This window comes from Neopelma chrysocephalum, unplaced genomic scaffold (genome assembly GCF_003984885.1).
Source record: "Neopelma chrysocephalum unplaced genomic scaffold, ASM398488v2 Primary Assembly neopelma1_59, whole genome shotgun sequence".
Classification (NCBI taxonomy): Eukaryota; Metazoa; Chordata; class Aves; order Passeriformes; family Pipridae; genus Neopelma; species Neopelma chrysocephalum.
In genome coordinates, this window is record NW_020897714.1 from 11,739,486 (window position 1) to 11,752,271 (window position 12,786).

The 12,786-nt window shown below is 43.0% G+C and overlaps 1 protein-coding gene across 2 annotated transcripts in view; it reads right to left on the bottom strand.

Moving 5' to 3' along the window:
• Nucleotides 1–10,186, bottom strand: part of EEA1 (early endosome antigen 1) — a 69,409-nt gene extending 59,223 nt beyond the window's left edge. For both annotated transcript variants that reach the window (XM_027679867.1, XM_027679866.1), the window contains exons 1-2: nucleotides 10,075–10,186; nucleotides 1,518–1,610 (exon numbers count right to left, since the gene is read on the bottom strand). In XM_027679867.1, coding sequence (XP_027535668.1) covers nucleotides 1,518–1,610; nucleotides 10,075–10,098 — 117 coding nt within the window. In that variant the 5' untranslated portion in view covers nucleotides 10,099–10,186. The remainder of the gene's footprint in view (nucleotides 1–1,517; nucleotides 1,611–10,074) is intronic.
• Nucleotides 10,187–12,786: the final 2,600 nt, after the last annotated feature.

Consider the following 12,786-nt stretch of genomic DNA (forward strand, 5'->3'; position numbering starts at 1 on the left):
GCTGTAATGCAAGAATCTGAGGAGAATAAAAACCCCTCACTAAGTGCAGAGCTCAGTTTGAAACAGACTTTGAACTTCTTTGCTAAGGATAACACCCAACTTGTAACTAATGCAACAAATGGAGGGATTACTGACAACCAAAAGATATTTTTTCTTGTTATACATGCATATCAACCAAAAGTGACAAAGCAGTTTTTAGTCTGACCCAATTTTGTTTCAGTAGCAAGAAAAGCCAATAGGGCAATAGTGCAGGCACAGCACCACTTTGAAAGCTCATCCGATGTTAAGAAAATACTGCTGCACTAGTATTGAGGTACCTTGTGACACCCACAAGCTGTACAGTCAGTGATCTTGCAGTCATGTTAACAGAATTGTACAATTTTAGCCAAACTTTGGAAAGAAGCAACTATCTCATTGCACATTTTCATGCCTTAATTAACTACAAAAGTAAAAAGATTTTAGCCTGCAATTTAAGAATATTTATTTGCTGCAGGGATGGCTAAATATGCATACAAAACAGATCTAGACTAAAAAATGTGTGACGTGTACAACATGCAGCAAAACATTAAGGGATGTCTAATTACACTGACTGCAATAAGGCTTCAAGAAATAAGAAATAAGCAGATGCATAGATGAAAGGAGATCAGGATTTTAAACAGCCCAGTGAAAGTTTCTCTTATCTCTTATTATAGCCCAAACAGGAGTATTTGAATTGTCACACACTTTATTCAGCATAAGAAAGAGTACTTTGCTGCCTCTAATGCTGTAATAGGAGTAATTAACCTTGCACTGCAGTTGCATGCTAAGCTCAAAACATTTTCAAGATAGGTCATCGGGCTACATTAGCACAAACTAGCTTCAACAGCCAGTGAAGTCAGCTTGCATTTTTCAGAGTTAATATTTGACAACACTGTAAATCTAAAGACATTATAATGTGGGATTGAAGTAAGAATAACAACTTATTCTGCTGATTAAGTATGGCATACAGCATACAAAAAACTAGTAGGATTTACACATGGTAGATTCAACATCAACACCAAACACAACCCAACATATTTGATATTTCACAAGAAGGACAAGGTTTCCAGTATACATTACAGCTTAGCAGAAGCAAGGCGAAAATGGAGTTAAGCCTTGTTTTTTTCAGCTCTCATAGAAGTTTTACTAACAAGGAGTCTTAAGCTTACATATCATTGCTTTTAATTTCAATAATTCATCTCTAGAACTACAGGAAGGATTGCTCGCAACAAATTGATAAGCCTAATTCATAGGTAGGCTTCGCGAACGAAGATCTGGGAGATCTGGGTAAGCCTAATTAATAGTTACATATAAATATAGCCTAGCCTTCCTTTTTTTATTTAAATAACAAACAATTTTTAGAAGATGACACTTGCAAGTATTTATTTAGTACAGCTGTTATTTAGGAAGGGCATCAAAGGTTACTCCTAACAAGTTCATGCAGCAGAGAACCAGCAACCAAGGTTTAGAACACCAGCCCCACGTATAGTGCACAGTACCTCAGAGGAGCCTTCATTGTTCACATCCACAGCATTTCCAGGTGTGGCAGATGAATCCGAATCTGAGCTCTGAGACCCACCTCTGCCTGGAGTCTGAAATAGATGGGGAAGAGAAAAATGAGTGTCTACATTTCAACATTTAATAAATATTTAATAACGCATAGTATCAATCCTATGCAAAGGCCTCTCTTCTGCTTACTGGAATACAGAAGTATTTTCCCTTCACAACAGTAATGAAGTGAACAAGCTGACAAGCAATTATACAATTTTCAGCACAACACTTCAACAAGAACTTTTACCCAAGACTCTCCATACATAAAAGGACAAGCAGACACCATAAGCAAAGGTCAGGATTTTCAACCCTTTCCTCTCATGAATGTTCAACACAAAACAAAAAATCTGGCTAAACTCTGCCCTTGTATCACTCTTGCTCATGTTAAATTAGGTCTCTATATCCTATAGGAAAACACTAGAAATTACAGTCTAAAAAGTTTCGGAAGTATTAATCCAGTATCACACTACTTTCTGATAACTTGTCTACAACCTGAACAAGCCTTTAAGTATTTGAAAGACAGAAAACTAAAGTGTGAGGACTCTGCTGATTCAACAAGCACACAAGCAGGTACACTGCCTTATTTCGAAAAAAAATAAAATAATAATCAAGTCTCTGGTAAAGTTAAAACCTGTTAATCAGGAAGACAACCTATAAAGATATACTCTTATGAATATGCTGAAAATCAAAACAACAGTACTGATTTGAAACTATAGGTTTAGATAAAAAAGCAAATCAATTTTAAATACTACATGATTCAAAATCTAAGTAAATGGATTGCATCTTATAATCCTTAACTATAACTTCAATTTAAATTTCATTTAACTTCTACTCATCTCCAGAATGTCACTGCTTGACTGATGGCAGAAGAGTTAGCATTCTCAAAGCAAACATCAGGCATTATCTTATACAGATATGCAATTACAGTTTCAACAAACAAAAAGTTCATTATCTAATTCCCTTACAACAAATGGGATGAAGTAATGCTACTGCTGTATTTTAGTCCATCTGAAAATACATGTAATGCTATAAAGGATTTTATATTTTAATATAGGAGGAATAAAGATAAAGAATTTAAATATATAGATTGAAATCTACAGAGTAGACAAATAGCTGAAGTTTCCAGGTCTTGGTGTCTCCAAAATCTTAGCTGGTTTGGAATTTTCTTGCTCAAATATATCCTTTTCTTGAAGAGAAACCTGATATGTAACCTTTTATAAGACATCTGCAGCACACATGCTTTTCCATACTTTGAAAATTAAGTACATTTTCCTGCTTTGTTTTAAAAAGAATGTTCTATTTTCAACTTTCATAAAGATAACACCCTTTTATTACTAATCAAATAAAAAAATATGTAATAAAAAGGTTAAATTTACTGATGAAGGACTTAATTCCCAGTGAGATCTATTTCAGTTTTAGAAAGGCTCTGAAGACTGGTCAAAGGGAAGAGGGGAGGAGTGAAGCAACAACCTATGGGGCCTGGTGACACTGAAAGAAGACAACCATTTCTCATTCCAGCTTTCTCTGAGGTCATCATTTAAGTCATCAACATATGGTGTTTTTTCTAGTCCATGTCTTTTTCATTTTAGTTGTTTTATATTTCTAAAGAAAATATGAACGCGTAGTTTCCTTCTAGTACAGCATACAAAAGCAATAGGCAAAGTGATGCAAGCTCTGCAAGTTAGTAATAGGAGAGGCAAAAAGGGATAGCAGAGATACAATGCACATGGTAAAACACATCCAAGTGAAGGCATTGGTTAGTATTCTCCTCCGGGTCACTGAAACAGACAGTAAACAAGGCACATCCCAGCATGGACCACAGGTGCACACTCATCGAGTTTCCATGTGATATCAGACTGGGAGGACTAGCTGATACACTCAAGGGAAACTCTGCCACTCAGGGGAACCTAGATGGGCTGGAGGAATAGGCCATTGGGAATCTCATGCCACTCAACAGGGACAAATGCAGACTCCTGCAGGGAGGGAAGGAAAAGACCTGGCAGCAACAGAGGCCTCCCTGCGGAAAAGGTCACTGGCCTAGTGTCAGACACCAAGCTAAACAGGAGCCAGCAGCATGCCCTGGCAGCAGAGAGGGACACCAGAACTCTGGACTGTGTTAACAGGAGCCCAGCCAACCAACCAAGGGAAGCGATCACCCCCCACTGGCCAGCACCCATTGGACCATGTCAAGTTGCTGCATCCAGTTTTGGCTCTCCCAGTCCAGGGAGGACACTGATAAACCAGAGTGAGTCCAGGAAAATGCCACCAAGACACTTGGAGATGGAGCATCTGCTCCATGAGAGAGGCTGAGGAAACAGGGTTGGCTCAGCCTGGAGTAGAGACAGCTTTGGGAGGGCAAAGCAGCAGCCACACTACCACCTCTTGAGGAGGCCATCAAAAACAGAAGCCAGGCTGGTTCGAGCAGAACACAGTGGGAGGACCAGACACAGAACTGAAATGAGAGGTTCCACTGGATGTAAAAAACAGATTTTCCATCATGAGGCCAGGCCTAAGCAGCCTGCTCCTGACCTCCAAGCTGGTCCTGCTCGCAGCAGGAGCTTAGACTAGAGAGCTCCTGAGTTCCCTTCCTGCCCAAATTGTTCTGTGGCCTATGAAGTGCTGCTCACAGAAACACACATCCTGCAGGAAAGCTTTGAAATACAACTTCAGTAACTCCATTAATGAAGATGTGGATTGTGTGCATTGACAGTCAGAATAATACCTAAAACAATTGGTAAGGTGTAGCCAAGTATCCCAGTAAGACAGCAAAGTTAGAATATTGCATCTAATGTTATAACCAATTTTCTTTATTTTATACAGTTCAGAAGTTCCTTTCCATGCAATGCATAAACCCCAACCATGCAACCTAGCGGTAAGGCTCTCTTGCGAATCCACTTTGTTCAAGAACAAAGAATCCAAAGAAGATGCAAGCACACATACATCTACATAAGGGAAAATTAAGAGGTCAGCGTCAAAGCTTTCTTCCACAAAGGAGATGAACTTTCACGATATAAGAATAAATTTCTTATTAAGAGGAACTTTTAAAAATGCTTCAGAAATCTGAAAAATCAAAGGCTTTTGTATGGTAGTTAGCTGTGGCGGCTGTTTGGTTCTAGAAAGCCAGAAAACTTGGACCCCTATCTGTCCCAGCACCTACATGCACAAGTGAAATGGGACGTTTTGAAACGGAGAAAGTGTCAGCATTAACAGATATGCATGTCTTTACTAATGCTTTACATGAAATGGAAGTCTTTTGTTTCACCCTTCATCTCCAAAAACTGAAGAATGTGCCTTCACGTAGCCTTGGACAGAGACAAGAGAATAGGGACAACCTGAATAGAACTTGATAGCCTGGGCAATGGCAATAAGAGATGGTCAAACTCTCTTTAGACAGGCAGCATATACCTCCACTTTTGCAATACCTGAGTAGATGCTTTCAACACACCTAACGAATCATTTCATACCAAACCCAAGAATCTTCTGAGACAATTAACACAGTATTTTCTTCACCTCATAACTCCCTATACAACGCTACTGTACATTGTTAATCACCTATCCCATTTCACACCAGAGCTGACTGCGTTTTGCAGTGGGATTCGCGTATTAAGTTCTGCCAGTTCCAGCACTACAAATTCGAGATTATCATAATTATAATTCCAGGATGCAAGCTCTTATATTAAAAGTACACAGTTATTACTATATGGTTGATTAAAGTATTTGCTTTATGAAACACTTCAGACATGCTATAATCACACTAATAAGCACCGCACGGCATGTCTTATTGCATGCATTATATGACAGAAACTATTACACAGTACAGGTAAAATCCTTTTAACCTTTCAAAAAACAATGCGTACTCTTCAAAAAAGAAAGCATAATTCCAAGCTAGATTGAGAAAGCCCAGTACAAATAGGTGGCATTTTCTGATGAGTGCTAAGCACAGGAAAGAAGGTTGGGAAGGAAAGATGTCATTAAGTAACTTCCAAGTTACAGTCCATAGCTCCCATTTGCAAAGTATACAGAGTAGCAAGAAAAATAAAACAGAAAATTGGAATGATGTTATGGAAGCCAAGACCAAAGATCCAATTAACTTATCTTTCAAGGCTGTAATGTAATTTAAACATCCTTCACCATTCAAATAAATAATGGGAGATTGGGAATGGTTTTTTTTAATTGATCATTGCATCATCAAATTGGTTCACACACATGGTTAAGCTCACATACCACTGTTATATCACATTCCATTAAAAACAAAAAAATCACAACACATTGAACAACTTGGACTTTGTAATCTAAGGAAAGACTCAGAATGACGCTCTTTGTTTTCAGATGGCCTATACAGGGGAGCAAATAAATGACTTACTAATCCCATAGAAAATTTCCACACAGGCTTCTGTAATGTGTACTTCTACAAAATTAACATTTGACCCCTGAAGACGTACCTGGAGCTGAAAGACTGATGCAAAATTAGTCTTTGATCCAGCATATTGCTTTCCTAGTTTTCTGAGTTCATTTGTTTATTTTGCAAAGAAACATGTTTCTACTACTAGCACTACAGTTGTACAAGTAATATGCTAAACTTCATAATGCCATTCTCTGTGTTTCCTCAAAACTGCAAGCTAATAAAAAGAAACATCATTAACAACAAAAAGGATGACAACGATTGCAGTTTGTTTTCTGACAAGGAATAGAAAATTATATAATGAATGAGTTGAGTTTAAGCTTTAAAATGACTGATAATAAATATGGGTCACTACCGTGTCATTTTTGCATATTCATTTATCTGTCTACAGCCGCATTCCTTTCAGTTATGATACTCTTTTCAGCAGTTTTAAATTCAGAATAAATTAAAACCTTTGAAAAAATATGTAAAGCCTTGAGAAAATGTGTACAAATATGGACTTAAACAGTTTGCCCAGCACAGATTTAAATACAAAATAAGGGTACTAGTATAACCATAAAAATGTCCTGAAGCAACAAGCAAGACACAAGAATGAGAAGGTAAGAAGGCCGAAGCCTTGTTATCAAACAACTCTCAGTGCTAGAGACAAGGTAACCTGCAATACAGAACATTAATATCATTTACTTCTAAAGAAGTGTGATGCTACTTTATGACTCTGTAAAATTAAGTTACTTCTGACTTCACAGAGCATAAAGTCCTTCTTTCCCATCGTACCATCCGTTTCACAAAAGTAGACCTTGTGCCCAAGAATGGGCACACGTGCTCCCTCTGATTCCTCAGGAGAGGGTACAAGCACAGCTGCAGTTCAGCATTCATCCAAGTAAACATGCTATCTAGCAAGCCCTGCAATTATAAATGTAAAAAGAAAATTATACATAAGGCATGAGATGCAATGCATCCCAGACAAGCAAATATATCTGTTCCCAAGCTTGGAGTAAGAGAAAGGTGACTGTACTACCTGAACTACAGAAACACCTGCAAATTCCTGTTCTCCCCCAAGACCACAAGATCTCGAGACCAAGAACTCAAACATTAGTTAGAAACAGAGAGCAAAAGAAACTTACCACTCAAACACAGCACAGTTGTCAACAGTTGTAGACATCCAGTTAAACACAAAGAATGAAGATAAAAACTAACGTAAACAGTAGTCACACTGGCCCAATAGATGAGTCCTCACTTAAAAACATGAGCAATGGGAAGAAGGCTCAGAAGGAGGTCAAAGTAATCAGTTTTGCATCAGCTGAAAATAAATGCCTCCTCCTTGGAAATACAAAAAGTGAGCTCTGCTTTAACAAGCCAGAGGCAACAGTCATTGGCCTGCTAGAGATGAACAACGGAGAGAGGACACAATGCCCACAAAGGGCATTCAGAGTTGAACACAATAAAGAAAAGACAGCTCTCCAAGGAATCCACTGACAAAAATCAAACTCTCTGAGCAGGAAAGTTGTGCCTCAGACATTCCACACAGATTTGGAAATATCCACAGAGACCTTTTGGGAAAGACTACCTTTTTCTAGATCAGCATGACGAACAACGCATGAAACAAAGAATTTGCAAGAATGAATGAAAGGTGGTTTTATGGTGCAAATGTACAAAACAGATGGATCCCTGAGATGTCACACTGAAAACATATATAAAATTTAGAAACACCTTTTGTAAGGAAAGGACCTAAAAGGAGGATCTAATTGAAGACCACATGGAGATACTAACTTCAAAAACTAAATGAGCAATGCTAAACATATAATACTTTCTATTTTGAAAATATGCCATTCAAATTCACTGTGAAGACACTTTTAAAAACAGCAATTACAACTGTGGAAGAAAAAAAAGGTGATCTGGGTACAGAAGCAGTACATCTGATGTTTCAAAAGTTCAGGAACCAGAATTTCAAACAAGTAACTAAAACTATAAACCATATCTTAGTACTTGTTATCCTCCTTGACAGCCAGCTGAGTTACAACAAAAACAAATGTAATAAAGAATTCCTTTTTTAAAAAACATTCTTTCACAAGTTATATCACCAGTAATTACTAGCTCTTGGACTAGGAAGGATGGCATCCCCTATAATCAAATAATAAACCAAACAGATATATAAGAAACTATGTTTCAGTGACTGTAAGGCAGGGGGTTCTTTGCCAGCTATACTAATGATGCACAAAAAAAGGGTCAAGAGTAAGTTTCTTAGCCTTCAAATTACTGCATGAGACACATGAAAGATTTGAATAATTATGTTCTTTATGAAAATATCTGACAGCTCCCAAAAGTTCACTTTTAATACCAAAGCACAGCAGAAGCATTTTTCAAAGCTTGCTAACCAGACTGTAAGTCAAAAAGGTATGTATGTATGAGGTTGTGCTTGCAATCACTACTTTTACAAAATGCCTACTGCCCCTATTAATAAGAGGCGAATTTTTAAAAGCATAGTTATTTTCACCAAGTAAGAGATTAACACCTTTAAAAATCTTGGCATTTCTCTATTTCATTTTTGGGCAGGAAAAAGTCTGTTTCACCTTTGTTGACAATTAGCTCTTTTGTAATCCTGTAATTTTCAGGAACAACTGGAGAACAGTTATTTGTTCAAACTTTTCAGAAAAGATGTCTGTTTCTAACACATAAAAATTTTTGCACCAACTTTATTAGATTTTTATAGAAAGTGTTTAGCTGTATTTATATTTGGGGCAAATATCCTCTGGCACTGTATCAAGTTTCTTCCTCTTTCACAGAAGCTTTCCTCGACGGCCTCTCAGAATCAATAAACACCCAGTTACCTACTGCCAATATTTAATTAGGTCGGCATTAAGTTTCCCTGCTTGTTAGCAGGGCTTCCCATCAAACTTAAGGAAGTTCTTCCTTATAAACACGAAGCTCCAAATAGGCCTAGATCTTCACCTGCTCAGGGTCTAGGACCAAAAAATATTTTAGGGTATACTTTACACTGAAAAAGATAGCAGTATGCTTACTTTATTCCCCTATGTTAACTCTCGTTCTTGTACCAATGCTTCCTCGCATGGCAGATAAGGAAAGCACGCCAGCCTTCCCAATGAAACACCTTTTCACAAAGGTGTTTCACAGTAGGCTTTGGAAGCAACACCAGATAAAATGGGTTTCTCCTCTATCCATGAGCGCCTCCTGCATGACACCGACACCGCTCTCCCGCGGTGCGGGATCTGCAGCTCTGCCTGCCCACCGCCGGCGTGACTCAACCCTTTTCGGTGCATTCCCCAGCCGAGCGCCCGCGGTGACGGACTCCCGTAGCCGGAGCCAGCCGGCACCTGCCCCGCGCCAGCGCCTCCCCGGCAGTTCCCGCCCGAGCCGCAGGCGAACCGCAAGGCGACTGGCACCGCCGCGGGGATGCGCGGGAATCCGGGGAGGCGAGAAGGGTTTCATAAACCAGTGTCACAACTTGGCTTTCCGAGCTAGGCAGAGATGCCGGAAAAGCCGGTTCCTGAAACACGACAGACAGGCGGACGGTGGCGGCCGGGCTGGCTCTCGGCGTTATGAGCCTGGTGGCCCCCCGGGGGAATCACGGCGGGTCCCCGCGGCGGCTTTCCCCGGGCTGGGCTTCCCCTGACCCTGCCCTGTGCACGGGCGGCCGCAGCCGCGGCGACGAGCACTGGCGGCGGGCAGAGACGCCGCCGCGCTGCGGGAAGGGAAGGAGCCACGCCGGGGCAGGGCCGCCTTGCGCCCTTCCGACAGGCCTGGCCGCGGGAGCCCGCCCGTCAACAGCGCCTCCGCCCAGCCCGGGGGGCGACACCGCCCCCAGCCGGGACCACGGGCCCGGCCCGTCGGGGATCGGGCCGTCCCCCGGCGAGGGGCGGGGGCGGACAAGCACACGGCCTTCCCGGCCGCCACGGCCCTACCCCGCACCCTGCGCCGCAACACGGGGCGGGCCGGGGGCTCCGGCTCCGCCGCGGGAAGTGCGGCCCCGATCCCGGCCGGCACCAGGAAGCGGCACCTCCACGGCACGGCGGGGCAGGGCAGGGCACGGCACGGCACGGCACGGCACACCGCCCTCGCCGCTGAGGCGGGTCTCGCTGCCTTACCCGCTGCAGAATCCGCCTGAACATGGTGGCAGAGCGCGGATGCCGCCGGGCGGCCTCGGCCAGGCCGAAGGGAAGCCGCGGGGCCCCGCGCAGCGCCACCCCCACCCCGCAGGAGCCCGGTGCGGCCCGCTCGCCCCGTGACAGCCGCCGCGGCCGGGGAGGCGGGGCCGCCGCCGCGCCGCGCCCCGCCCCGGGGAGGGACGGGCCCCGTGGGGACGGGGCTCCGGCCACCGCCCGGCCGCGGGGCAACCGGGGGAAGGAAAATGGGGTAGAGAGGTGTAGGAGGCGCCGGGCGGCGGGGGCTGCCCCGCGGGACGGAATGGGGTCTGTGCCCGATGGCCTCACGGGGGCCCAGGCCGCCCGCCGCACCGGCCCAGCGCCGGAGCTCTCGGTGAGCTCTGCCCGGAGTCTCCGCCGTCCGAGAGGGGTCCCGGCTGCTGAGGGCAGGGCGAGGAAGGAGGGAGGGCGGAGGTGTCTGCCCCTCGCCATCGGGCTACAGTGCCGCGCAGCCCGGAGGAAGCCGGGCCGGCCCCCAGTTCTCCCCTCAGGGTTTGCCCCCGGTGCCCGACAGCTGCGGCCCCTCGCTACTGTCATTACTCTGGCATCGGCCGGGAGAAGGGAAAAGACCGTAGTTTGAACTTGCATCTTTGGGCTCACTGGATGAGGCAAATCGCAAACGTAGCGCCGTGTTACTTTGTTACTCGTGCGGCACTTAAAGTACCGAGAAATGCGCGCTCAGTGAGGGTTGTCGAAGCACACTTGTTTGGATAACTGGAAATGTAATTCTGAAGGAGCAGTTCTTTCCTTCAAGCCCTCAAGTGAAAATACTATCTTGTGGCATGAGGTTGTGTTTTAAATATCAGAAAAGGACATTCTGCTTGCACAAACACGCACCTACCTTCCAAAAAAAAAGCCTCTACAACCCAAAAGCATCAGTTTAATTGAGAAAGAATCTCTACCTGTAGGTGCTGAGGCAAAACCCCACATCAGACATGGAGTTGCTGGAACACCACTACCCTCTAGAATATGCAATTCAACACGTTACAGTTCCCTGTTCTATCCTAAATCTGCAATTTTGGATGCAAGACAAAGGGTCACAAGTAAATAATAAACCTGGTCAATGAGTAATTGTGTCGACTAGAACAAATATCATAGCAGAGCACCAGTTGTGCTGTGAAGATCAAAAACATTTTTCCACTCAAAAGTTGACATTTCCAAGCACTCTAAAATCCTTAGACTTTGTGTGAGTTACAAGCACATGACCAGAAGGATTTGGCTGACGCAGCTTAAAGCTTGAGGCAAGGCAGCGTTATTAGACTGAGCTCATGTTTGCTCCTGCTACACGTTCCAGTGTGTTTCTTTTTAATGTCATTGGGTCCACAACTGAGGTAGGTTAAGAGCACACACACAGTGGGTAATGGCTTCAGCTGATGAACGGTGACATCTTTGGTCACACCCAAGACATAATTTTCATGTGTCCATAGTACAAAATAGCTTTGCAATTTGGCAATAAGGTTTGTTTCTGATTTTTGTACATAGGATTAATCATGGGAATAGAACTGCTTTTGTGGAGCTGTATTGATCCTTAAATATCTAGGCAGGCTGTAGACATTTGCTCTAAAGCTAATCAAAATGACTGCAAATTTTAATATCTCACTCCCTTTACCAGATATTTCAACAAGAGCGAGTGACAGCCTAGGCCATGAACTCCTGGAGTGCTCAGTTTGCCATACCCAAGTAACTTAAGCAGCCCATCTTCGCAGCACATTTTTTACTCTCCTAGGTTAGCAATTCATGAGTGCTCAGAGGAAGATGATAGAGATTTGAGGACACTAGTTAAAAGTCTTACATTGGAGAAGGATTTTCTTAGACAAGTCTTGCAAGGAATACATGACTGTGGATGTTTGAGTGAACACATGCATCTGTTTCCCTGTCCAACCACCACTCCTTCAGTAACTTAACAATTCATGGGCCAATTTCAATCAAATACAACAGAGCCAGATAAAGCTCAAAGATATGAAGTTCCTACAAATTTAAATAGGTGGCCAGAGAGAGGAGAGAGAGACCCTATTGATTCCTGCCTGCAAGGAAAGACTGCAGTGTGACAGCCTTTGTTACATACCAGAGAATGCACATAAAAAATTCGCCCTTGGGGCAGAGATCTAGGGGGAAAAATATTAAATCTGTCTCATTTCCAGTGTAAGTCCTTGGTTTTAATTATTCTGCATATGGTAATGCTTATTAATTCATACTATGGGCTGTCCTAGTATTGAAGTCTCAGGCTATGCTAGTATATAGGCTGTGTCCTCAGGCAAGGGAGCTGTAAATTTTCACTTCATTCAAGTTCATAAACTCTGTGAAGGGTTTGGTGACAGGGGGATTAAAAGGTGCCTTTTTAAGGAGTCCATTGGCAGTGGAAAGTCTCAGATTACAATCACAGGAAAGATTTTTCAGAAACTAGGTGGGAACAGACACCTTATCCTCTAAACAGAAGCTGAAGGCTGAAAGTCTGAACTATATCAACCTCTTGCACACCTGTTAAAGCCAGCATGCCTTTATTTCAGTAGAGAACTGAAATCAGTCTTTTGACTGTACAAGCAGTATTCAGGATGCCCCTGTGAGCACCAGCACCTCTCATGTCTTCCAACAAATAACTGCTGGGTTTTATTGGGGTTTTGGGGGGTTGTTGTTTGTCTACTTGTTTAAATGGCT